This window comes from Pyrus communis, chromosome 8 (assembly GCF_963583255.1).
Source record: "Pyrus communis chromosome 8, drPyrComm1.1, whole genome shotgun sequence".
NCBI classification, from domain to species: domain Eukaryota; kingdom Viridiplantae; phylum Streptophyta; class Magnoliopsida; order Rosales; family Rosaceae; genus Pyrus; species Pyrus communis.
The window spans coordinates 23,234,054-23,261,860 of NC_084810.1; the positions used below are offsets into that span (position 1 = coordinate 23,234,054).

Consider the following 27,807-nt stretch of genomic DNA (forward strand, 5'->3'; position numbering starts at 1 on the left):
TTTGCTGGCTTGTGGTTGCGGCATTCAGTTAATATGTTTTGAGGATCTCCTCAGTTCCATTGTTGTTGATGTTGAATCTGGAGTGTCACCGAAAAGCATACAACATATACATTATATCCTATTGAGATATCGTTTCCAGAATATTACTCGCACTTTGTAAAATGTTGCTCATCATCTTTCATCCGTATTGTTGATCTCAAAGAAGATTATCACAGATATACATTGTTCGGAACATTTGTCATCACCGCAGTCATTGACAAAGGCAACCCCATTGCCGCCCTGACTTCGAATGCTCTTTTGATGAAGCTGCAATGTCAACTCAAGCCCCCTCACAACATATTCATCGATGATCGTTCGATTCCTTTATCATGTAAGCAACTTATAGCAATGTCAACGAACTTTGTTCAAGCACTCGACTTCAATCTTCCCTATCACATTTGGGTCAATGATTTGATCAAGTGTCTCGTCTCCATGACAACTCTTGGCCCACTCAGCTAGGCTGATTTCCCTAGCCTCCACCTTATGCATTAGAGTTGGCCTCGCACATAATACCTCCCACAAAACCACCCCAAATGAGTACACATCAGACTTCTCAGTCAGCTGTTGATGTCTGTAGTACTCCGGGTCTAAATACTCGAAGCTACCTTTCACCACCATGCTGATGTGTGTTTTGGACGTGTTGGTCGTGCCCATTTTTGACAACCTGAAATCTGATACCTTGGCCACCATTTTTCCAAATAAAATGTTTATGCTCTTCACATCGCGATGAATAATGGAGCCCTTGGCAACGCTGTGAAGGTAATGTAACCCTCGCACTGCGCCAATACAAATTTGAAGCCGTTGTTTCCAGGGAAGAGGTTTAGAGTTACCGGTGCGATACAGATGGTCACTGAGAGTGCCACATGCCATGTAATCGTAAACCAAGACCATCTCGCCTTTATCGGCACAGCAACCAATGAGTGAAACCAAATGGCGGTGGCGGAGTTGGGAGAGCAGCTCGATCTCTATCTTGAACTTGCGGGCCCCCTATGATGACTCGGGTTTCAGCCGTTTGATAGCAACAAAAGTGGCACTACCGCCAATGTATCCTTTGTACACATTGCCAAACCTGCCAACACCAATAATGAAAGTATCATTGAAGTTTTGGATGCCGGCTTTAATCTCAGCCAACGAAAAATAACGACACAGATAAGGCAGTAAAGGTGACTCGGGGATCTTTGTGGACTTTGTCTTCCCATGGTTGGAGCCAAAGGACTTGACTTTTCGTCATCGTCGGAAAATTAAAAATCGTAGGAGGTCAGACATAACAAGTATGCCGAAAACTACACCAATGACGAGGAACAGAGTGATGTAGGCCAAAACTGCAGATGTAGTAGTAGTTGCCTGCAGAGGTGAGAGCGATGTTTACTGAGACAGCTCTGAGGGCTGAGCGAATGGGTTTTGCTGCACTGCATGAGTCGAATGATGCCTTCAATACTCAGATAATGTCGTGTGCGCCGATGCTGAATATGAAAACTGGTATACATAGTTATTGAAAATATGAAAATGTCGAGAAAAAAATGGTTATACAACATAAGGTTGAATATACTTCACATTAAGGTTTAGGAGAGAATTTTAAAATGTCATATGAATTTATACATTTTTATCAATTTGTTATATGTATTAAAATTTTAAGCGATTTGTCATTTCAACTTTTTGAAATCTTAAACCAAACCGTTGTCCTCCCTATATATGTGGTATTCACTTATATTAAAAAAATGCACAAAACAAATGTGTTTTGTTTTGTATGTCTGAAATGCTAGATACTTCATGTGTTGTTGTCCAGTGTAAATTGATTACCAACTAATTCAACTCTTGAAAATTCAACAGATTTGACACTTTTGAAAATATCACGATTTTAACACTCTCATGTCTCCTTGTTCAAAAAATGATAATAATGACATAATAATTTCTCATGTCCTAGATTCTCATGCGCATTTTTCACAGGAATTGCAAAGATCCTGAGTTGGGTACGTTGTAAATTCGAACCCAATTGAAGAAATGGGTTAGGCAAATTTTCCAACTTCTTGGCTTTTTGGTGAATTCAGAATATCAAGCATACTGGGTTCGTGTGCTGATTTGGCTTCAGCAAGGTCTGGAGAGCAGATCCAAGGATATGCATGTTCAAAATTCACAAATATGAAAGTGGAAATTTTCAGGTCGACGGGCCGAGGGCCCACTCCAACAACACCGATATTGTCCCCACTTAACCACCTGCACAATCCTCAGGTGTGGGGTTTTATCACAAAAGGCCTCGGTGTTAATTAGAGAGGGGTATTTCTATTTAAAGCACTTTTCTCTTCTCCCTCTGTTCGATGTGGGACTGGGGGTTCCAACACTCCCCCGCACGTGAGACTCCACTTATGGGTCACACGTGAATTTCCACACATCGGCAACCACGTGGAGCCATGTCGGGACTCACCCAATCACGCGGGGCCAATGGGGACCCACCCAAACACGTGGCATCTTTGGCCTACGTGGACAATCACGCGGGGCCAATGGGGACCCACCCAATCACGTGGCAGTACGGGCCCGTCCCCTGGCTCTGATACCAAGTGGAAAGGTGTCCAAGGCGTTGGTGCCAGACATTGGATGATGCGGATGCAGAAGCAGCAACGACCCCAGGCTTATTCTGTTGAAAGACGAAGTCTTCTGTGACTGGGACTAGGTAATACAGGCCATCACGCTCCTTCCCCAATCCAATCATCTTCTTCGTTGCCAAATCCTGTAAGAGACAAAAAGTATGGAAGAAAATGATCAAACAATTTAATCCCCGAGTAACTTTGCTAACTGACATCAGGTTAACTCGAAAACCAAGGACACAAAGGACATCTTTTAGGTTTAAATTTGGAGTGAGTTTGATTGAACCAAGACAAGAAATTGGTGCTTGTGACCCATTTGGCAGATTGACAGAGGAAGAATGTGGTCTCCTTTTGTCGTGTAAATTTAAAGAAGAAGAAATGTGATCTGTAGCCCCATTGTCAATAATCCAAGAATCTGGACTGTTTGTGGAAAAAGAATAGCATCGTGTATTAGGTATACCTGCTGCATTTGCAAAAATCTGATTTTTACCATCACCACGAAGAATAACCTTGATTTTGTTGATCTCATCCACTGTGAATTTCAAATCAACAGGTTCTTTGGTAGTGCTCGACTTGGCCTCTTCTTTGTGGGCATTATTGGCTGCTGCGCGCCTGGTTTTGTTGGGAGGCTTTACGTCCTTCCCGTGAAACTTGTGGCCAGGAGGGAATTTATGGAGTCGACAAACCAAGTTTTCCCCCTGTCGACGAAGTCCAGGAGGTGGAGACATGAAAACTTCTTCGTCCAAATCACCATGGAGAAAAGCATTCTGGACATCGAGCTGATGGAGAGGCCAGTGGCGTTGAGCAGCCACGGCCAATAAACAACGAACAGTGGTAAGTTTGGCCACGGGTGCAAATGTTTCAGAATAGTCCAGGCCTTCAATTTGCGTGTAACCTTTAGCAACCAAACGCGCTTTATAGCGCTCGATGAAGCCATCAGAGCGATGTTTGATCTTGTAAACCCACTTGCTGCCGATAGCACGTTTTCCAGGAGGCAGGGAAGTGAGTGTCCAGGTATGGTTCTGTTCAAGTGCAGCAAGTTCAGACTGCATGGCAGCTTGCCAATTAGGATCAAGGTTGGCCTGAGCAAAAGAAGTAGGTTCGATGCTACGAGTGATATTATTGATAAACACTTGATGAGATGGTGATAAATGTGAAGGAGAAAGATAATGAGAGAGGGGATAGCGAGTACCTGACCGCGAAGAAGAAGTGGACGTGGAAGGCGCCGTGGTGACCTGTGAACAGTCATAATCCTTTAATAAGATAGAAGGTTGCTTGGGGCGGAGGCCACGACCAAGGGCAGCTGGTGGTGGGGGCGACACAGGTGATGATGGCGACACAGGTGATGGTGAGAAAGGGACGACAGTTACGGCAGGTGAAGGAGGAGAAGTGTGCGGACTAGAGATGATGGGAGATGAGGGTTCTTGTGGAAAGGTGGAAGAATATGATATGGTATTGGTGAGGGGAAGAGGAATGACGGGCACAACTTCATCAGGTTGGGTGTCGGGAGGATGATGAGCAAAAGGGAAGATGTTTTCATGAAAAACCACATCACGACTAGTAAAAAATTGATGAGTGTGAAGATTGTAGAGACGATACCCCTTTTGTCCAGAAGGGTAACCAACAAAGAGACACTTGTGAGCCCTAGCATCAAACTTGTGTTTAGGGGAGGTGTGTGTAGCATAGCAAAGGCACCCAAAAACCCGTAAGTGCATATAAGTGGGGGGGCGTGTGTAGAGCATTTCATAAGGTGTTTTTTTTTTATAAAACGATGGTGGGTGTGCGATTGATAAGATAAGTGGCAGTGAGAAGACTTTCTCCCCAAAATTTGAGGGGAAGGTTTGCTTGAAAACGAAGTGCGCGACCTACATTAAGGAGGTGTCGATGTTTACGCTCCACCACCCCATTTTGTTGAGGTGTGTGTGGGCAAGTATGTTGAAAAACAGTGCCTGAGTTGGCAAAAAATGAACGCATGGATATGAATTCTGCGCCATTATCAGTGCGTACTTGTTTAACTTGACGCTGAAATTGAGTGTTGACATAAGCAAAAAACAGTTTGATTTTCTCTTGTGTTTCAGATTTTAAATTCATGAGAAAGAGCCAAGTAAATCGGGAGTAATCGTCAACTATGGTTAAGAAGTATTTAGCACCTGATGAAGATGGCAAACGATGCGGACCCCAAATATCACAATGTATTAACTCGAAAGGTTGCAGACTAAAAGTAGAACTTAAGGGAAAAGGTAACCTTGTTTTTTTGGCTACTGGACAGACATCACAATGAGAATCAAAATTAAAAGAAATATCAGGAATGGAACTAGATAAGACACGCTCTGATACCAAGTGGAAATTTTCAGGTCGACGGGCCGAGGGCCTACTCCAACAACACCGATACTGTCCCCACTTAACCACCTGCACAATCCTCAGGTGTGGGGTTTTATCACAAAAGGCCTCGGTGTTAATTAGAGAGGGGTATTTCTATTTAAAGCACTCTTCTCTTCTCCCTCTGTCTGATGTGGGACTGGGGGTTCCAACAATGAATGTATGCAGAAATTCACTATAGGCAAATATAATTTGATGTATGATGTTTACTAATTTTTTCTATTATTATACATTTGTTTGGTATAAATATGGGAAACCAAACGGAATCGCATGCTTGTATGCATTAAGAAAATCCTGAAATAGCTTGTCGGAATTAATTTTGACATGCGCAGCTTTGAAATAGCCCACCTTGCCAAAAGAACCACCTTGACGGTACAAGGGTGGAGGATATTCGCCACTCTTGCGATCAAAGGAAGACATCTTAAAGTCTCTGCAAAAAGTATGAGGAAAAATATTTAGAAGGCAGCACACGATAAGAGAATAAAAAATAAAAAAAAAAGGACCGCAAGTGCGGCACCCCCGTGCCAGGCCTCATGGCCCTCATGCTCTCTTCGCGCCCAACACTCCACGGCCCAAGCTGTTTCAGCCCAGCATAGGGGGAAGCCCGCGCCTCCTTCCCCTCTCTCTTCCTCGCGCGCCAAGCAGCTTAGTGAGGCCCAAAGCCTCTCGGCCCTCTCTCATTTGCATGCAGGTTGACCCAACGCGGGGGGGAGGCCCACATCTCCTCTTCCCTTTCCGCTCGCGCGCTAGACGCCCCAAGAAGCAAGGCTGAGTTATGCGAACCAGGCCACCAAAGACCGAGAGCCGGCCCAAGCCGAACTCTCCCTCTCTCTCGCCTCTCTGCTGACAGGCCCCTGCCCAGCAGCCTACAAGGTCCGGCATGTGCCAACCTTTTAGCACCCCAGTGACGCCGACACCTCGACCAAGCCGAGCCGACCCTCTCGCCGCACTACCTGCAGCCCCGTGGCATCCCTGCCACACCATTTACACCTTTTTGGCACCCACTGAGCCAATTTTTTAAGTCTCAAGACTTCCAAAAAATTCAAGAAAAAGAAAATTTAAATTTTTCTTACCTTGGTGCGGCGCAGAGAAGAAGAAGAACAATGAGAAACGACTCTTTGCAAGGACAAGAAAAGAAGAACGCTAGGGGAGAGGGAATAAAAATTTCCTCTGGCTTCTCTTCCTTGTTGGAATAATGATTGTTCTCCAAATTTATTTAATCCCCTGCTTAAGGTATAATTAAATAGGTATTGGGGGCAATTATTTTTCTTTTCCTGGAAGAAGTCTATATCCAAATCAAGAAAGAATATCAAGTTCAAATTGGGAAACAATTCTACAAGCCTAAGCAGCTTGGGATTCCTACACCTACTATCCTTTTTTTGCATGCAGCAAAGTAAGTGTGGAGGCATTTGTGGAACCTAAAATAATCCCAAAAAATCTAAAGGCAATACATGGACTTTTATTCAAGAAAGACAAGATTGACCCCAATAAATGGGCAGGCTTCTCAGATGCTCACATCCCTAGAGGTCTCAACAACTGAGTACGACTGCCCACAGCTTACCTGCCCCTGGCAAGGAATTAAAGATAAGGATTAATTACCCAAATCCTATCTTTAATACATTCCCAATTGAAAATTGACTCCAATCAAGTAAGTAATCCTAATTTAAATCAATTAGGGATAATTACACCATTATCTCAAGATGTTATTTCCTATTTAATATCTTGGGAATATTTAGAATATATCTCTCCATTAAACACTATGGCCGGCCCTATCTCTATAAATACCCCATATTTCTACCAAATTTTGAGAGCTTTGGCTAATCCTTAAAAAAAGCCCTAAACACCTTACTCTCTCAGAGAAACTAGCTTAGGCATCAGAGATCTGTTGACCTAACCCCCCCAACCCCTCCCCCCCCACCCCCCCCCCCCCCCCAAAAAAAAAATCTTGTGGGCGCATGAGGCTCAGGTCTTTGATCAAAGGTGTTGATTGTTTTGCAAGTGCATTTTTGTCAATAGTGAAGACGGCGGAAATGTGCATCAACAATATTAATGTTCAATTGAAATGTACCCCATACAAACTATCCTTTAAAAGGAAAACGTACCACTAAATTATATTTTTCTAATGTACCATGGTACGTGAAAAAAAAATGAAAAATGGGTCGATAGTGTGTGCTCAAGCAAAAAGCTTACCCTCTGGTACAGATACTCAGATAAAGAGGAGTACGGATACTCACATAGATGATTATCCTTTTGATATCACTTATTAATTCTTATTATCTCCACTAAAAATCAGAGACACACGTTTCTTACTTTTTCGTTTCTCTTACCAATTCATCAAAACAGAGATACAATTTATTTTTCAAATTAAAACGTAACAATTTCAAATTGAAATGTATCCATTTCAACTTGAAACGTACCATTCAAACTTGCAACATACTAATATATCGGCTTGAAACGTACCAATGGTAAATTGAAATGTACCCAATACAAACTATCCTTTAAAAGGAAAAGGTACCACTAAATTCTATTTTTCAAATGTACCATGATACGTGAAAAAAATGAAAAATGGGTACATAGTGTGCTAAAGCAAAAAGCTTACCCTTTGGTACAGATACTCAGACAAAGAGGAGTACGGATACTCACATAGATGATTACAGGCCTTGGGCCATTTTGAGTGCAGGCCTCCAAAACCCTGTGCGCAGCCCACATGCAGCCCAACTGCGGCAACCCAAGACCATTTTTCCGAGGAATGGCAAAATCGTAAATAATCCAAAATTAGGCCCTCAACTTTAGAGTATAGTAATGCTAATCTTCATTTATTTTTTCAAGTTACTTTTATAAAATTCTTTTACTATTTTGAAATTCCAATAAACCCCGAAGTGGGACTCATTGTTGCACAAATAGTGTATTACGTTTGAATAATGTTATTTGTACCGCAATTATTCACATTTTGTCTAATAAGTGTGGACCTTGCTATATATTATATTCATAGGCAAAATTGTGGTTTCCTATCCTAAATAAGACTGGTTAGGATCATGATTCTTTTCTATATATGTCTTTTCAAAACGTACGTGTAAATAACGGCTTCATTGATCCTATATCTATCTTTTTGAAGAAGAAATTAGACCCACCTTTATTAAAGCGGCAGTCTTCAAGGTGATCAGTAAAAGAGATCCAAAACAGTCGTTACATTTCCTCATGTTATTAGTCGTGTATAAATATTAATAAGGAAATTAGCTATAATACAAGGATCTCAAACACAAAGTGTTAAAATAGAAAGAAAGATGGAAAAGACATGAACGACAAAGTGTTGAAAGAGTAAAATGTCTAAAGTACCCTTACATAGATAATTGATATAACGTAAATACCATATATATAGTATTGACATGCAGTGTAAATATTGTTCACACGATGTCTATAATGTGTAAACATCTATATGTTCATAATGTTGTTGATATGCTAATAGATATTATCAATGTGTTGGATACCTCATTATTTTAAACTCACCCCATCTACGATGTTGCTATCACCAAAACCTAAAATTTGCTCACTAGAGGATCCACAAAGGAACGACAAACTCAGATCGATTTAAAATTGAACTTAGAACGAGTTGGAATCAACTCCGATTCGGTAAAAATTGCAAGCTACTATAGTTCATTAAATAAAAATCATAAAACTGAACAAAAATGTAGATAATCAAATAGCTAAACAAATGAACTACGAGCTGGTGGCCTAGTAGTAAATGACGGATTACGAGACTTCCTTAAAACTAAAAATTGGAGGTCTCGAGTTCGAAACCCACTGTTGGTGTGGAAGCTAGAGTTATGGCCAGGGGGAGGCTGAAATGCCTCTGTGAGTGTTCACGGTCCCCAGAATGGATGAATAACCGTAACTTACCACCAGTTGTCCCCTCATTTTTAGGAAAAAAAAAAAAAAAAAAAGCTAAACAAATGTAGGTACCCTCTCCTAGAAAAAGCCCAGGTTGGCTTCCCCTTGGACTTTTCAGTACCAATCACGGTGTGATTTTGTTGTACCAAACATCATACCTAATTTATCAATCAAATTCCACTAGAAAATCCTAATTACATGCATTGTATATGTCTCTAATGCAGCCAGATCATGTCATGTACTTACTAGTTACTTCGTATCTAGAAAGGAAAAAGATGCATGAACTGTTAAGTAAATGCACGAACTCTCAAGTACTCACGTAATTAAGGCTTAATTACACTTTGACGAGGTCTGAACTATAATTCGTGCTTCTCTTAGTCAATTGAAACTGACTCGCTTTGGTTTCTTGATCTACATGCGGATCATTCATTGGTTCATACTTTACATGTTGGGGCAATGAAGAACTACCATTGTTGTATGTGTCACATCATCAATTCTAACGGAAAATGTTTATGGTTATTAGAAGAAAAATGTTTCATATTGTGTATGTCAAAGGATGCGACGGTTAATGATTGGATTTTTTCTTTAAAAATTTAAGAATGAGTCCAATCATCAACTGCCACATCATGTGATTTACAAAATATGATTTAAATAAATGCTCTATTTAGGATCACCATTAACATAATGTCACCTTTGGAACCAAATAAACTAAGTCAATTGAGTTTCAAACAACATACATGAAACGAGATATAGTTAAGGGGCATATGTATAATTAAGCCTATACTTGAGTTCATGTCTTTAAAACGTTAATTTGGATCTTAGGGGGATGTTGTGACACATGACCAAGTACCCAAACAGCACTCAGTTTTCATTTGATTGTGTAAGATATTATGTTCATTCACGCAAATATAAAGACGATATTTTTATGATATATTCTGTATTAAATTGTAAATTATTGTGAATGGATTGACGATCCGTCATAAAGCATCTTTCTAAATATCCTATCATCTGTCAAAATCAAAACTTGGGGTTTGTGGGGATTGTGATTCTGTTGGCAATTGGTAGGGTTCATTAACACAATGCGTGCATGCATGAACCTCATTAGCTATGAAATGACAAAGAAGAGGAAGTATTGTGAGTTGTGAGGACTGCATGCCAGCCGCAAAAGATGGAATCGTCTTTGGGTTCATGCATGTTGCATTGTCATCGACTTGAACGACATTGGTCCGAACCATCGGAACAAACTTGGACTTAAACTAAACCTTGTATGTATCAGATTATCAACCACTTCAAAAACAATTGAAAAAACAAACACAACGTTTTTGTTAATTATAATTATATACAACTAATCATAGGCTATAAACAATGCAACACTTCCAGCTACTATAACTAGATTGTATAATCTTAAAGTCGAAAATTGGCATTATGGTGGTTAATCATCGGCTTCAAACAAATATGCAACACTTCCAGCTACTATACCAATTGGTTTTATGATGAAACCTCAACTTCCGTCATGGTATAAGAGCAAGTTGTACCATCTACAAAGCCTAACGGCTGCATGTGCTATGTGTCACCTCAGTTGTGTTGTACGCGTGTTTCGCTTAAAAATTCGAAACATGTGAGAGGCTGTGTTGAGATGAATCCGACATATAAAAGGAGGGACTTTACATGAGCTTTTAAGTAATTATGTTAGGCTACTCCCCATGGTCAATTGATTTATGGTAGATCCTAAACTTCCTTCACTATTTTAGAGGTGTGTCTCCTTGTGGACTATGTTGTAATTAACGAATTTTTATTATACACATGTTATGATCAAAACCATTCATTCTCTGTTAGCTATCAGATCATGTATTAAAAAATGATAAATCAGATCAAAGATTGTTTGGCGATATATGTATTAAGTCAATGTACGGTCTATCATGATAATTTTAATTAATTGTTCTCATAATCATCGATTTTTCTGACACGTAATAACAATCAACGGCCAAGCAAAAGGAAACACTTTGGAGAAATGATTCTTGGGTCCGTGTATGGTTTTGGTTGGACACTTTGGAGAGATGTTACACATGAGCTGCTGGCCATATATCATTAAGCAAAAAAGGACACGTTTTTCTTTCCCTTTAAGGCAATCTCCCAAAAATTGAAGTTTCATCGACGAACCTTTACATCCTTACTCCCTTTTTGGCCTTGCCTTTCTACACCTACTTCTCCTATGCTTAAAAGCTTGCACCAACTTTTACATTGAACCAAACTTTGGAACACGTGGCTGGAAACCCATGAACCTCATTGTAAGAGGAAATAGATTTTTTGATGTATTAGAGATACGGTCCAAAAAACCACATATAATAAGATTTTTTGATGTATTAGAGATACGGTCCAAAAAACCACATATAATAGGATAATTGATTAAAAATTTAATTTAGTGTATGACATTTAATATTTCAAGCTGTGTTTCTAACGCTCTAAAAAGTTTCTCGTAAAAAGAATAATTTAATCATATAGCTTTAACATGTCACATGTGACACCAAAAAAGATTGCTCACGAAACTTCTTGCTACTTGCTCGGTTACTTCTTGATGAACTAAAGTTTATCAAAAGAACCCAACTCCGTGTGAGATTTCTTCTGTTTTTGAAGCTTCCCCATATTTGTCAATCACCAAATTTATACTGTTGTCTACTATTTTGGCCCTTATCCTTCTACTATGAAACAAAAAGGGCGAATCTTGTATACAGTCCGGAATATATATCACTGTGAATAGTTAAGATTTCTTTTGATTCGATAAAAGCAATGTTGATTAAACATACCGTGTTGTAAAATCTCAACTACAAATAAATCTTAAAAACAAAACCGTTTAATCAACTGAATTACAAACTGTCTGCTAAATTGTTGTTCATTTTTAATTTTGACGTAGTTTGTCCCAAATGATGGTGCCAACAAGTTAGAAAGATAGAAAGATGAGGAAAGTGCCAAAAGCCACAGAATGTGTTTCATCATTTCATGTTATGGGTTCCCTTCCCCTCGTCCTTTTCCACAGGATTCGATTTGATATGGATAGCTGGCTGGTGGCTGCTCTCTTTATGCCAATTTGTCATTCCCCACATTATTTTAATCCAAAGTATTTTCCATGAACCGCGATAACGACACGTCATCACCAGACTCCTCCCTCACTTTCTTTCTCGCTGCCACCCGCAAGCATCCCTTCTTTGAACGAGGATCGTCTCTGGATATTTTTCGGGAAATTCTAGAGATTTTTAAATTGTGTTCGTTTATCGTATATTGTGCAGTTAATTTTTATCAAGTACTACTCATATTTAATTTTAAATAAAAATATTTTAAATAATTTTTAACCATACGATGTACGATAAACATATATAATTTGAGGGTTCTCGAGATCTCACAAAGAAAATCCGGAAATGATCCTCATTCCTCTTCTTTGTTGCCGACCAAGTTATCTCGTGCCGTCGTGGACCAACGATTTCCCACCACGTCACCGTCAAAACAGTTGTGCCTCTTCTGAAGTTGTCCATGTCTCCGTGATGCGTTGAGCGCCCACCCGCTCCCAATACGTTTGGCGACCAATTTTCCACCTCTCTAACGTTCACAAAATAACAAAAAAAAAACAAGAAAAAAAAGAAAGGAACTATTTGTTTAATTGTCATCCTGTGCAACACGTCCGCATCAATGTCCATGCAGCCTCGGCAGTTATAAGTATTATTGGATAAATACTCAATGGAGCTGCAACAGCAAGACCATGGGAATATAGTTTTAAGTCAACGAATCAAAGGGTCCGGATTTTGTTGCCCACCTAACCACAATGCCTTCCGCCACCCCATCACCCCCCACTCTATTTTTCCTTTTTCTTTTTTCGTTAGGAAAACAAAACACAAAAAGAACAATAAGTTGGCGGCGAGGCCCGGTAGTTACGGAATTCAGTTCCAATCGGTTTCATTTTTTATCAAAATCAAAAATTGAACTAAAGTTATTATAAAGTTCGGTTCGATTTATTTTTTTAAAATTTTTTCAAATCAATTTGCATTCAATTCAATTTTGATTCGGTTCGGTTTGGAGTTCAAACAATGACGAACCGAGTGTGACCTCATCATCTCATCATTAGCTAGGCCAAAACTTAAAACTTTTAAATAGACCGATCACCAATTTCAACCACAAAAAAGACTTTTTCCTGGCACATGGTGAAGAAATATCATTTAAGGTGTGTCTATTGCTTTCATCTGTGTGCTTCATGTACCATTTTTAAACGTAAGTCCAACGAAAATTCACAAATTTTTAACTTTGGTTACCGACACTAGTCCAAGATCAAAATTCACCACATGAATTGGCTTCGAGGCATCCACATACGACGTATGCAATTGGAGATTAAACACTTGGCCCGAGATCAAAACAGACACAAATTCGGTTATTTGGATAAGGATAAACCTCCCCAATCCTAGTACGTTCCCCCACCCCACTATCCATACTCTACGTGAACACAAACCAAGAGGCAAAGATGCCTCACTGACGTCATCGCACACCCCTTGGTCACAAGAGATTTTTTGATAGGACCGGTACATAGGATGATACATCACGTATTATTATACAAATTGTGAGATATGTGTGTTAAAAAGTTAATAACTTAAAAAATAAAATTTCACACCACTCATATAAAAACACATTATGTACTTTCCGTATTCCGATCATAAGGAAAACTTTCTCCTTAGTCACCCTCACAGAAAAAATTCTCCTTTTATCTTTTCCCACAAATTAAAAATTAAAAGATTAAAAAGCTACGAACGTTCGTTTGGATCTCCCGCACATATAAATACCCAGTTGGACCCAAATCGAAAGATACAAGAAAAACACAAAAAAAAAAATTCCGACATGGGGAAAATGAACTCAAACTCTCAACATTCTCACGACACGGTTTCTTGGGTAAGAGGAAAATGCATAGGAAGAGGGTCGTTCGGCACCGTCAGCATCGGGGTCAGCAAACCGGACGGTCGTGTCTTCGCCGTCAAATCCGTCGATCAAGCCGCGTGTCTTCCCGGCCAGCTAGAGGCGCTGGAGAACGAAATTCGAATTCTCCGGTCGCTATCCTCTCCGAACGTCGTCAGTTACCTCTGCGACGACGTGTCGTGCGAACCGGGGAGCGGTTCCGCGACGTCGTTTCGGAACCTCCACTTGGAGTACTTGCCAGGTGGCACGGCAGTAGATGCTGAAGTGGACGAAACGACGCTGCGGTCGCGCGTTTGGTGCGTCGTTGCGGCGCTGAGGGACGTTCACTCGAAGGGCATTGTTCACTGCGACGTCAAGGGTAAAAATGTCCTGGTGGGCCCCGCGATTAACCAAGCCAAGCTCGCCGATTTCGGTTCTGCGATTATCTTGTCGGAGGACACGTGTACGGCCAGGATCACACGACGAGGAAGTCCGCTTTGGATGGCACCGGAGGTGATTAACGGGAAATATCAGGGACCGGAGTCCGACGTATGGTCGTTAGGCTGCACGGTTATCGAGATGGTGACCGGAAAGCCTGCGTGGGAGGATCGCGGGTTGGAGACGCTGGCTCGGATCGGGGTTTCGGACGGGTTGCCCCGATTCCCGAGCCGGTTATCGGAAACTGGTCGCGACTTTCTCGACAAGTGTCTGAGGAGGGACCCGAAGGAGCGGTGGAGCTGCGATCAGTTGCTGCAGCATCCATTTTTGGCTTCCCTCTCTCCAAATGCGGTCGCCGCCGACTCGTCACCTCGCTGCGTTCTCGACTGGCCTAACTCCGAGTTCGGTGATCAAAACGAGGACGTTGAGGATGACGAGGACGATGAGGAGTACGAGGTTTCTGCCATGAATAGAATAGGTAAATTGGCGACGATGGGAGGGGCAAACTGGGAATCGGATGGATGGACGGTGGTGAGGAATTATTCAGGTGGCGGGAGCTCTTGCGAGGAAGAAGGGACAAGCGGCGGGGAAAATTCGGATTGTGGAGGGGTAGAGTTGGAAATTGAGAGCTTTAGTGGCGGTGGTTCAGTGGAGCGGGGTGTTAATTACTGTGGCTGGTGCGCGGTTGACGCCAGCGGTTCGAAAATGGAATATATGGCGGTGGAAAGGGTAGAAATTAGAGCAAGGGATTGTCAAAGCTTGTCTAATTTGTGTAGAAGCAGATTATTATTATTTTTATATTATTTGGGGATATTCCTTAATAAATTACGAATCCTATTTATTTGTTATATTCTTTATATATCATTATCCTGGCATGGAGCATGTTGTTAAATTTTATTTTTTGGTTTGGGTCATAATCTTTTTTATTAGTGTAGCACTACTTCTTCACGAGCGTACTACGTCTAAGTAGTCTCTAAACCACCGGGCAATATTGACTTATTTCTAAATATTTTTGCTCAATACGTATTTGTACTTTAAAAATAACCTGGCAAATAAGTCGTATTTATCATGTTCGTATCATTTTCATGATATATTTGTTATTTTAATGGGTTGTGACATGCAAACCCGTTATCTTAACATGTGATCCGATAATAACTCGACTCATTAATCGATTGACTGAAATTTATTATTCTCGTATATTTTCATGTCAGGTTAAGAATCGTGCTGAAATTACGAGGCCTACTCTAAGAGATCATCATATTGTGTACCTTTTGTTTTTTGTGGACTAGTGTGAGAGCAATTGGGATGAGTTGAGTTTGCAAGTGGTTCAAAATTGGTTGCAAATCGGAGCAAGGTTACGCTATCAGATGCTGATAAGGACGGGATTTTGCTAATATATCGTAAACAACAGATGGAAGCAGGCCTGAGGATGAAGAAGCAAGTGGGAAAATGAGCAGACGATGCACTGCAATTTACAAACAAACGACTTGATTTTTCAAAACAGTTGGACAAGGACTATGACTGCTTGTTGACGTATGACATGGTTCACTTGGCCATGAAAGTTCCCATGATTGTGTATTGACTCAATGGAATTATGTGGCTAGAAACAAGTGCAAGAAAAGATAAAAATGATGCGTCTAAATCATTTCTCCAATCTAATAATGGGTTGCAAACACTATAATGTCACAGTTTGGATAACGCTACGTTTTTTTTTTTTTGGAAACGGTTAACACTACACTTTGAAGTCAAACACCAAAGTTTAAATGAATTATTGTTTCGTGTGCATGTTCTCTTGGCGATACTGGGATTAAAGCTAGGAATTTTGAGTGCAAAGAATTAACTAATTAAACGACAAACACTTAGAGTTCATTTGGAAGTGTTTTACAATGTTGAAAGCGTTTTTAATAAAAATGTTGTTAGTACCAACCTTTAGCAAAAATATAAGTGAATCTTGGAAAATTACTTCAAGTGTTTTTGAAACTCAATTTAAAAAAAAAAAAAAAAAAACGTTTTCAATCATTTTAAAAATATTTCCAAAATAATTATTACTCTATTCTGTAAATTAATTTGATTGCAAACTGTTGTAACAATTCTGTTATTTATTTTGAATAAAAATGAAAAATAGTTCCAAGGGCCACGGAAAAGTAAGAAAAAACAACTAGCCCAATGAGCTCGTACTTCGTAGAAGGGCACCCCATAAACTATAAGAGTACCCACATAGTGGTCATAAAGCCCACACAGCAAAATCAATCGGCCTGTGAAATAAGCCCAACTTCCCCTAAATATTTTATTTTCTTGAAAAAAACCTCTTTCATAATGCAACATTCTAAACTAATCTTTGGGGAAGTGACTCGAATCCAGGTTGAAGAGATGACCACCCTATCTTGATCAACTAGATTAACTGTTTACGTTATAGCTGCATTTTGCGCAATACATCTCAATTTATTGACAAACAAAGCCTCTTCAACTCTCTCCTCCCTCTCAAAAAAATTAAAACAGTAACATTGCTTTACAACTTCTTTTAACGGTTTGACAAAGTTACTTCAAAGAACAAAACAAAACAAAACAAAAATGACGTTTTGTGGGGTTTCTTAGCTACAAAGTGGTTAGAGGTTTCTTAAGTAGCAAGTCTATGTATTAATTGTTCAACGTTAAACAATTTTTGGCTACTATTGGTTGACAATTCACATTCCACGACCCCCATTGCTACCAAACGATGATGAATATGTTTGACCAATAACCATGGAATGTATGATGTATATGGAATGCATGGTACTATATCTTAATAATTTGATTTTAAGTAAACATACCTTGAATACTACCTAACGTGTCATTAACTGTACTTAAACACGCCCTTAGCATTGCATCCCTTAGCATTGCATTGATCAAATGGTCTAATTTACACGTGCATTTAGTTTTACTATTATCCTTTCATATCGTAAATGGTTTTCTCCTTCCATATTTTAATCAATTATCAGCACTTTAAAGGGATTCCTAATAACTTAACCCGAAAGGCATTTTAATTTATATATTGCACCTGAAAAACATCATGTATACTCTTCAAAACAGATGGGCTTGCCAAACAGCGCTACACCTAGCGTCTCATCCATATTTTTTCTTATAATTTAAAGTAATGCTAAGAAGAGTATATTTATGTATCACATTTGTATGACTTATTATGTAAACACGTATTTATAAAACAAACAAACAAAAACAATAGATTAAAATCATTAACCGATATGACATGCACACATCACCCGTTGCATTATGTATACAAAAAATGCAATCCGGTATTGTACGTTGACAAGTGCACTTGACTAACCCATGACATTCTCAACGTACAACCCCACTTAGCAATCGATTCACAAATTTTGCGCGACAAAAAACGCATACGATAGCTCCTCCTCTTCTGCATACATTCCCATACTACAAGATCCGCACAGACTCTCTCTCTCCCCCTCCCCCTCCTCTGCAAATCCACACGCAGAAGGTTCTGCTGTGCCACATTCTTCTCCGCTTATCGGGTCCTCCTACCGAAGCCCCGACCCGGGCACCATGGCCGCCGCTAACGCCCCCATGACGATGAAAGAGGCCCTAACGGTAATGCCACCTTCATCTCGATCCTAATTTCATCAAACCATTTCTGGGTTTTCGTCAGTCGGTCATGCCTCATTGGATCGATCTAGATCCTTTTGAGAACTGCATTTTCACTCTGTTTCCCACTGACCCGTTTGCGAATTATGTATAAATCCGGCGTTTATCTGTGCAAGTTTGTGTATTTTTTGTTGGATTTTTGGCAATGCGCTTGAGTGATCGAGTGCGATGATGGTGATTGTTGATTTGAATTTTGTGTGGTTTTTCAGTTGCCTAGTATTGGGATCAATCCCCAATTCATCACGTTTACGCATGTGACTATGGAATCGGATAAGTACATTTGTGTTAGGGAGACATCGCCGCAGAATAGCGTCGTTATCATCGATATGAGCATGCCCATGCAGCCATTGCGTCGACCCATTACCGCCGACTCGGCTTTGATGAATCCCAATTCCAGAATTCTTGCTTTAAAAGGTATATGATTTGAATTCTTGAAATTAATGTAGTGATGCAATTCCAATGTGTAGTAATGCAATTTCAGCTTATCACTGTGAAATTGAATGTATATTGGAACTGTGTGATTTCTGTTATATGCTGGATGCATTTCCATTTTTTGTGATTGGTAAATTGGCGAGCGTGGAGCATTATTGAAATCGTTTTTTATTTGCGTGGAATTGTTTATAAACCGTCATAGTTTGTGTTGAGTTGTTGATTTTATTGTCTTTTTCTCTTATTATTAGTTGTTGTGGTGATTGTCCTGCTTACAATGGCTGAATTCAATGTGTAGCTCAAGTTCAAGGAACAACTCAGGACCATTTACAAATATTTAACATTGAAATGAAAGCAAAGATGAAATCACATCAGATGCCTGAGCAGGTGATGATCTTGTCCCTTTAGGGCATTCACAATGTCGAATTTGATGCTGTGAAAGATCTTTATTTATAATTTTATTTTGGTAACTGGTTGTAATCCTAAATTTTTCTGTTTGCTCTTTTTTTCGTTCTTTGTAGATTGTCTTTTGGAAGTGGATTACTCCAAAGATGCTGGGTCTGGTCACACAGACCTCAGTATATCATTGGTTAATTGAAGGTAAGACGTCTTTACAAATCCTTGAATCTGGTTTCTTTTATTTTTTTTTCTTCTCATTATGTCATCTCTCCACATGAGGTTTTTTACTCTTATATTTTTGCACGTGTTTTAAATATATTTTACTTTTAGGTGAATCCGAGCCTACAAAGGTCTTTGAGCGGACGGCTAATTTGGCAAACAATCAAATAATCAACTACCGTTGTGATCCTTCGGAAAAGTGGTTGGTCTTAATAGGAATTGCTCCTGGTTCAGCAGAGGTGAGTGATTATCTTGTTGTTTGCTAGTGTGAACTGGCACCTTTATAATTGTACATAACTGTATGAAAATAATTTTTCTATGTTAATATTTTTAGACATGACCTCTTATCGCTATTTTTTCATTTTACTTTGTTGTGAAGTTGCTAAAAGATTTAGAAGAGTGGTCAAAATGTTGTGTTGTTTTCAATTCATGGGAGCCGGGATTAGATAAGATGTTCTAGTTGCACTATTATACTTCAGCATTTTATCCGTTTTATTCTCACTGATACTTGGAAGTATGTAATTGCTTTATTGAAAATAAGATTTTTTTTTTCTTTTTATTTATTTACTTTTATCTCATTATTTATATAATTTAACGAGAATGGAACTAATTATGGTTTACCAGATTTAGTGACATCTTCAACAATTAACATATTGCTTCTGCCAAAATGACTGTAGAGGCCACAACTTGTCAAAGGAAATATGCAGCTTTTTTCTGTGGAACAGAAACGTAGTCAGGCTCTTGAAGCACATGCTGCATCGTTTGCCACATATAAAGTGCGGTGCCATACTTCTTTCTCACTTTCTCTTGGCTTAAATATATGCGGTTTACTACTGTGCTATATTCTCTTACTTAATTTTCTGTTACATGCAGGTTCCTGGGAATGAGCATCCATCAATTCTTATTAGTTTTGCCTCAAAGTCCTCCAATGCTGGACAGGTTACATCAAAGATGCATGTAATTGAGCTTGGTGCCCAGCCAGGTACATTGCTTCTTCACCGGATTCCATTTAGAATATTTGAGAATATATTAGTGCACATCGCACAGATCCAACGTTTACTGTGAATTGACATCAGGAAAACCATCATATACTAAGAAGCAAGCAGATTTATTCTTTCCTCCGGATTTTGCTGATGACTTTCCAGTATCAATGCAGGTCGTACTTTTGGCTGTTATTACTTTGATTTCGACCATATGTTTTACCTATCAATCAAACTACATTCTTTTTTTCTCTTCTCAATTTCAGATATCGGAAAAGTATGGGTTGATATATGTTATCACAAAGCTTGGACTTTTATTTGTATATGACCTAGAGACAGCAACTGCAGTTTATAGAAATCGAATCAGTCCAGATCCTATATTTTTGACAGCTGAAGCTTCAACTGTTGGGGGTTTTTATGCAGTCAATAGGCGAGGCCAGGTCTTACTTGCCACTGTAAATGAACAAACAATTGTACCTTTTGTTAGTGGTCAGGTATGCTTTTGAGTCGTTTTGTGCATTTGACTACTGGAGAAAGAAAGTGTTAGGTCTTTAATTTATTGTTTGGGGATTTTGCAGTTGAACAATTTGGGGCTTGCAGTGAGTCTTGCGAAAAGAGGAAACCTTCCTGGTGCCGAGGACCTGGTAACGATTGCAGTTGGTTTTTGTAATAACTTTCTGACAATTGGCACGTTTATCTTAGTTGTTGTCACTACTTCTGGTGTCGAAGAAGGAAATCAGTAACGATAGTGTGGGTTTTTGTGGTGCGTGTCTTTCCCCCATATGTGTGGAAATCAGTATGTAGTGATATGTAGAAATCAGATCCCTATATTCCCTCTGGAAACAACCTTTTCCTGGGAAGTTCTATGGTGCATTTAGTAATTTAAGTCTTTGTGGGTGTTCAAAATGTATGAGAATATGAATACATAATTGTTTTCTGTTTGCACTTTGGTGATATCTTGAAACTACAATATATGGTTGTTGTGCTCAGGTTGTCCAGCGGTTCCAAGAACTGTTTTCTCAGACTAAGTATAAGGAGGCTGCAGAGCTTGCCGCGGAATCTCCAATGGGAATACTCCGTACTCCTGATACTGTTGCTAAATTTCAGGTATAGCATTCTGATATTTGTCAGCTTATATACATATTCTTCATACTTCTTGTGCTTCTCGGTGTCACCTTTAGATTACCTTGGAAGTATTGTGCTTCCTTTACAAGACTATGTAATCTTTGAATCAGGATCTAATTTACACACCTTATTTATTCTTTGCAGAGCGTTCCTGTGCAAGCTGGGCAAACCCCACCGTTATTGCAGTATTTTGGAACTCTTTTAACTAGAGGAAAACTCAATGCTTATGAATCATTGGAACTGTCACGTTTAGTTGTAAATCAGAACAAAAAGAATCTTTTGGAGAATTGGCTAGCAGAGGACAAGCTAGAATGTAGTGAAGAGCTTGGAGATCTTGTGAAGGTTTGAAACAAAATTGAGCTAACCTTAAAAGAGAAAGGAGAGGATCATGTTAGAGGGCTCTTTTCAACTTTTACTCAACAATGGCATTGTTGAGTCTGCTGCCGCTTGATTTTTTTTATGAGTTATATTGTCATTCTAATATTATGAAACATATTTACAATGCAGACAGTGGATAATGACCTCGCTTTGAAAATATACATCAAAGCCCGGGCAACTCCCAAAGTTGTTGCAGCATTTGCTGAGAGAAGGGAATTTGACAAGATTTTAATATACTCAAAGCAGGTCACACAACTTTGCTTTTCTTTGAACTGGAATCTTAATGACATACAATTGTTCAAATTCTCTCATTTTGAACAGCAATATTATCCTGGCTGAAAACTATTATTGTGTCAGTTTTGGTAGTGTGATTTTTAATAACATGGCCAATAGCTCTTACTGGATTTTTATCTAATTGTGATTTTTAAATTGTCACAGGTTGGATATACACCCGATTATTTGTTCCTTCTCCAAACAATTTTGCGGGCAGATCCCCAGGTACATGCATTTCTTTGAAAGTTTGAGGCACTTTTCTCTTTACAGCGGTTTTGTAACTATTTACTATGCTCTTCTGACGGGTTGAGCTAAATTGTCTGACATTGGAACAACTTCAACTATCTTGATGGCAGGGGGCTGTTAATTTTGCTCTAATGATGTCTCAAATGGAGGGAGGTTGTCCCATTGACTACAATACCATCACCGATCTGTTCCTTCAGGTTTAAATTAAATATTGCTTTATGTTGTGTCAACAATTTTTTGTTGAAATATGTTCTTCATTTTGTTATTTTTCTGAAGAATGAGTTTTGGGACTTCTTGTCATTGTGTATTTTCTTTTATTTTTCAGAGGAACTTGATCCGTGAGGCAACAGCCTTTTTGTTGGATGTGCTGAAGCCGAATCTACCTGAGCATGGATTCCTACAGACAAAGGTTCATAATCCCTTTCCTAAACTTTGATTTCTTTTCCCTTTCTTTTTTTTTTTTTTTTTTTTTTTTTTTTTTTTTTTACTCACATGTCTGCTCCATATAATGTTTTTCTTAGGTTTTGGAAATCAATCTTGTGACTTTTCCAAATGTTGCCGATGCTATATTGGCCAATGGTATGTTCAGTCATTACGATCGCCCACGTATTGGTCAACTTTGTGAAAAAGCTGGTTTGTATTTGCGTGCCCTACAGGTATAGTAATTCTTGGATTCTAATGAATATTCATTTAAAAATGATAATTTTTTTCCTAACCAATAGTATCTTTAATGCGCAGCACTACACTGAGTTGCCTGATATCAAGCGTGTCATCGTGAACACACATGCAATTGACCCTCAGGTTGGCACTTAAATTTCTTTGTAACTTGATAGTATGTGATGTAGTATATCTCTAACTACCATGTGTGTTAGGCTCTTGTCGAGTTCTTTGGAACTCTTTCTGTAGAATGGGCTCTTGAGTGCATGAAAGATCTTCTGCTGGTCAATCTTAGGGGCAATCTTCAGATTATTGTACAGGTAAAGTGCTTTTTTTATTTTTTTTAACCAGTATTGCTCTTTCATAGTTTATTAAGTTGAGGCTTACCTGATCATCTTGTGCAGACTGCCAAAGAGTATTCTGAGCAACTGGGTGTAGATAAATGCATAAAATTGTTTGAGCAGTTCAAGTCCTATGAGGGGCTGTACTTCTTCCTAGGCGCATATTTGAGCTCCAGGTATCAGTTTCCTTAAGTGGAAGAGAAGTTTAAAGATTACATTCATTTGTTCCGCAAGTTTTATGAGATTCTTTTCTCTTTGCCCCTTTCATTTATTCATCATTTCTGGACAGTGAGGATCCTGATATCCATTTCAAGTACATTGAAGCAGCTGCAAAAACTGGACAGATTAAGGAGGTGGAGCGTGTGACACGGGAATCCAATTTTTATGACCCTGAAAAAGCTAAGAACTTTTTAATGGAAGCAAAGCTTCCAGACGCACGTCCTCTGATTAATGTCTGTGATCGTTTTGGCTTTGTTCCAGATCTCACCCATTATTTGTATACGAACAATATGCTTCGTTACATTGAAGGTTATGTCCAAAAGGTATTCATACTTGGAGGCTTTATGTCATTTTTCTTTCTTTCTTTCCAATTGCAGGTTTCCTGTTAGCTTTCTCATGCCTTGTCAATGTTATATTCAAATTGAGCATCAATCGTTATATATCTTTTATGGTTTGATAGGTCAATCCAGGAAATGCTCCTTTAGTTGTAGGGCAGCTATTGGATGATGAATGCCCTGAAGATTTCATTAAAGGTCTTATTCTATCAGTTCGTTCTCTTCTACCGGTTGAGCCCCTTGTCGAGGAATGCGAAAAGAGGTGTAGTGATCTCTTTTATGACCCTGTTTATCCTTCATCATTCACATTAGTTGCTTATCGTTTCTGTGATTTCTATTTGCAGGAATCTTCTTCGCTTGCTCACCCAATTCTTGGAGCATCTTGTGAGTGAGGGAAGCCAAGATGTACATGTCCACAATGCTCTGGGTAAAATCATCATAGATAGCGGCAACAATCCTGAGCATTTTCTCACAACTAACCCATACTATGATTCTCGTGTTGTTGGTAAATATTGTGAAAAAAGGGATCCTACCCTTGCTGTTGTTGCATACCGTAGAGGGCAATGCGATGATGAACTCGTTAACGTTACAAATAAAAATTCTTTGTTCAAACTCCAGGCCAGGTTTGTGTGTTTCTGTTTGCTGGTAAGATGTTGGATCATGATTTTATGTGGCTCCCTTATGCTATTTACTTGATATGTGCATGTCAGATATGTTGTGGAAAGAATGGATGATGATCTCTGGGCTAAGGTCCTTGATCCTGAAAATGAATATAGAAGGCAGCTAATCGATCAAGTTGTATCTACTGCCTTGCCTGAAAGCAAGAGTCCTGAGCAAGTATCATCAGCTGTAAAAGCATTTATGACTGCAGACCTTCCACACGAGTTGATTGAGCTTCTTGAAAAGATAGTGCTTCAAAATTCTGCTTTTAGTGGGAACTTCAATTTGCAGAATCTATTGATTCTGACTGCCATCAAAGCTGATCCATCCAGAGTCATGGACTACATCAATAGATTAGACAACTTCGATGGACCTGCAGTTGGAGTAATGGCCGTAGAAGCTCAGTTGTATGAAGAAGCATTTGCAATCTTCAAGAAGTTCAATTTGAATGTTGATGCAGTGAATGTCCTGTTGGATAACATACAGAGCATTGACCGAGCTGTAGAGTTTGCATTCCGGGTTGAAGAAGATGCTGTTTGGAGCCAGGTGGCCAAGGCTCAACTGCGAGAGGGATTAGTGAGTGATGCCATCGAGTCATTCATCCATGCAGATGATGCCACCCACTTTTTGGAGGTCATACGTGCTTCTGAGGATGCAGATGTATATCATGACTTGGTAAGATACCTTCTGATGGTCAGGCAGAAGACCAAGGAGCCGAAGGTGGACAGTGAACTTATTTATGCTTATGCTAAGATTGATCGGCTTGGTGATATTGAAGAGTTCATTCTTATGCCAAATGTTGCCAATCTCCAAAATGTTGGGGATCGCTTGTTTGATGAAGCCCTATATGAAGCAGCCAAGATCATATTTGCATTCATTTCTAACTGGGGTAAACTAGCATGCACTCTTGTGAAGCTAAATCAGTTTCAAGGTGCTGTTGATGCAGCTCGGAAAGCTAACAGCTCAAAAACGTGGAAGTTTGTTTGCTTTGCATGTGTGGATGCTGAGGAATTCCGCTTAGCTCAGATTTGTGGACTCAACATCATTATCCAGGTAGCATTTCCTGTTTATGTTAATTTCACCTGTCTTCACGAAATGCTTTTGTTTATTAAGATGTCTCCCAAGATTGGTGGTGCGTATTCTTTGAATAAGTTTTTGTTAAGTTGTAAGCACTGCAGATTGCCGCACCTGTCTATGTGCCATAGGACACAATTAATTAGTTACTCAATTATACTTTTGATTATTTCTTACTTCAGCATGTTTAATTTTAGGTGGATGATCTGGAAGAGGTCTGTGAGTATTACCAGAACAGGGGATGCTTTAATGAGCTCATTAGTCTCATGGAGAGTGGGCTAGGATTGGAGCGTGCACATATGGGCATCTTTACAGAATTAGGAGTTTTATATGCAAGATACCGTCCTGAGAAGCTTATGGAGCACATTAAATTATTCTGTACCCGTCTCAACATTCCTAAGCTTATTAGAGCTTGTGATGAACAGCAGCACTGGAAAGAATTAACATACTTGTATATCGAATACGATGAGTTTGATAATGCTGCAACTACCATAATGAACCACTCCCCTGAAGCATGGGACCACATGCAATTCAAGGATGTTATTGTCAAAGTTGCGAGCGTCGAACTCTACTATAGGGCTGTGCACTTCTACTTGGAAGAACATCCTGATGTTATTAATGATGTTCTTAATGTGATTGCGCTTCGTGTGGATCACACCAGAGTGGTGGATATAATGAGAAAGGTTTGCTTCTGTCACATGACGTCCTTTATATTGGTCTCTGCTACCAAGTTTCTGTTCTGCCAGGGTTTGTAAATGGTTCTTTCGTGCTTACATGTTCAATCCCTTTGGGTTTCAGGCTGGTCACATCCGTCTGATAAAGCCATACATGGTTGCAGTTCAGAGCAACAATGTAGCTGCTGTGAATGAAGCTCTAAATGAAATATACACGGAGGAGGAAGACTATGACAGGCTTCGTGAATCAATAGATTTGCACGACAGCTTTGATCAGATAGGTCTTGCTCAAAAGGTGAGATTGAAGTTTTTCATACATCGGAAGTATTTGACTGAGACATGTAATTATTTGTTATTGATGCAAATGAACAGCTTGAGAAACATGAGCTTCTTGAGATGAGACGCGTTGCTGCATACATTTACAAGAAAGCTGGTCGATGGAAGCAATCCATTGCATTGTCAAAGAAAGACAATCATTACAAAGATTGCATGGAGACGTGCTCACAGTCTGGTGATCATGAACTTTCGGAGGAACTACTTATCTATTTCATTGAGCAGGTCTGTGTTCTTTTTATGCACTAATTATGCTCTAATTTAAGAGTGCTCATGCACGCCAAATAAGGCAAGGATTTTACTGCTCAAACATACTCATTTATTCTTTCCTTCTTCCCACCTCGTGAATTAAAGAAGGCGGTTCAGTCCATGCTTCCATCCCTTTCTCTTTGTAAAGTATTAATTTTTGATGTGATTTTGTGATCATGTTCTTCTGTAATGAATATGCAGGGAAAGAAAGAGTGTTTTGCTGCATGCCTATTTGTTTGTTATGATATGATCCGGCCAGATGTTGCTCTTGAGCTTGCGTGGATGAACAATATAATTGATTTTGCCTTACCATACCTCCTGCAGGTAATGTTTTTATTTCTGTTGTCCTTTATCCACTGGTTACCTTTCAATTGGTCCTCACTCAGTCTTCTCGCTCTCTCTAGTTTATCCGAGAGTACACAGGCAAGGTGGATGAACTTATCAAGGACAAAATTGAAGCTCAAAACGAGGTGAAAGCCAAAGAGAAAGAAGAGAAGGAACTCGTTGCTCAGCAGGTATTTCTATTTGCTTTATCCTTGTTTTGTTGAGAGGATTTCTTAAACTAATTGTCTTTGCACGATCTGCAGAATATGTATGCTCAGTTGCTTCCTGCTTTGCCTGCACCACCGGGAATGGGAGGTTATGCTCCACCACCAATGCCACCAATGGGAGGGATGGGAATGCCGCCAATGCCCCCCTTTGGAATGCCACAAATGGGCCCCTCTTACTAAATTTTGAGGCGGATTGAGGTTTTACGAGTGCTCTAACAACTTCTACTGGCTAAAAGCTAGAATTTCCGCAATTCTCCAATCACGCTGAAGGCAATTCGTTTTCACACTTCACATATGGTTGAGGGAAATGAAGGGTTGAGCTAGTTATTCCCCCACTTTCTTGCCGGTTCAACATCTTCGTATGCAGCGTGTTTATGGTCACGTTTTTAGAAGTTCTTTTGAATTTACAGTATCAATTCTTTTTTGTTTGGCCTTTTGAGAGATGTAGGATGGCAACCGAGCTTGCACGTAATTCATGGCCATGGTTGTGGCAACATTGTTACTACCTGTATAGGAATTTTTTTTGAACTTGGTCTTGTTAGTGTCAAGAAACTTTTCATTGGTAAAATTCTTGTAGTAACATTTCTCACTTGGTGCGCAAGGCATTTCTGTCCATTACTATTGAAGATTGTCCCCCAACCCCCGGGGCCCCTAAACTCTGAAGGGCACAAAAAATGTATTTAGTTGGTCAATAATCAATACCTACAAGGTTTGGTTAATAACTTAATATAATGATGGGCTAGGATTTGGAGACTC

The 27,807-nt window shown here is 39.5% G+C and overlaps 2 protein-coding genes across 2 annotated transcripts; both read left to right on the forward strand.

Moving 5' to 3' along the window:
• Positions 1-13,622: 13,622 nt before the first annotated feature.
• On the forward strand, positions 13,623-15,152 carry LOC137743270 (mitogen-activated protein kinase kinase kinase 18-like). The gene has a single exon (XM_068483138.1). The coding sequence runs from the start codon at positions 13,764-13,766 to the stop codon at positions 15,144-15,146; it is 1,383 nt and encodes a 460-aa protein (XP_068339239.1). The 5' UTR covers positions 13,623-13,763; the 3' UTR covers positions 15,147-15,152.
• A 2,503-nt stretch (positions 15,153-17,655) lies between these two features.
• On the forward strand, positions 17,656-27,652 carry LOC137742571 (clathrin heavy chain 2-like). The gene is made up of 30 exons (XM_068482477.1): positions 17,656-17,855; positions 18,119-18,323; positions 18,637-18,725; positions 18,860-18,938; positions 19,068-19,195; positions 19,634-19,732; positions 19,830-19,938; positions 20,033-20,112; positions 20,203-20,430; positions 20,515-20,580; positions 20,927-21,043; positions 21,206-21,403; positions 21,569-21,685; positions 21,878-21,937; positions 22,069-22,155; positions 22,284-22,367; positions 22,480-22,614; positions 22,697-22,759; positions 22,831-22,935; positions 23,020-23,132; positions 23,246-23,498; positions 23,636-23,772; positions 23,855-24,133; positions 24,221-25,223; positions 25,442-25,927; positions 26,043-26,213; positions 26,291-26,476; positions 26,702-26,824; positions 26,905-27,015; positions 27,088-27,652. Exons 1-30 carry the CDS (start codon positions 17,811-17,813, stop codon positions 27,229-27,231), a joined length of 5,100 nt encoding a protein of 1,699 aa, XP_068338578.1. The 5' UTR covers positions 17,656-17,810; the 3' UTR covers positions 27,232-27,652.
• Positions 27,653-27,807: the final 155 nt, after the last annotated feature.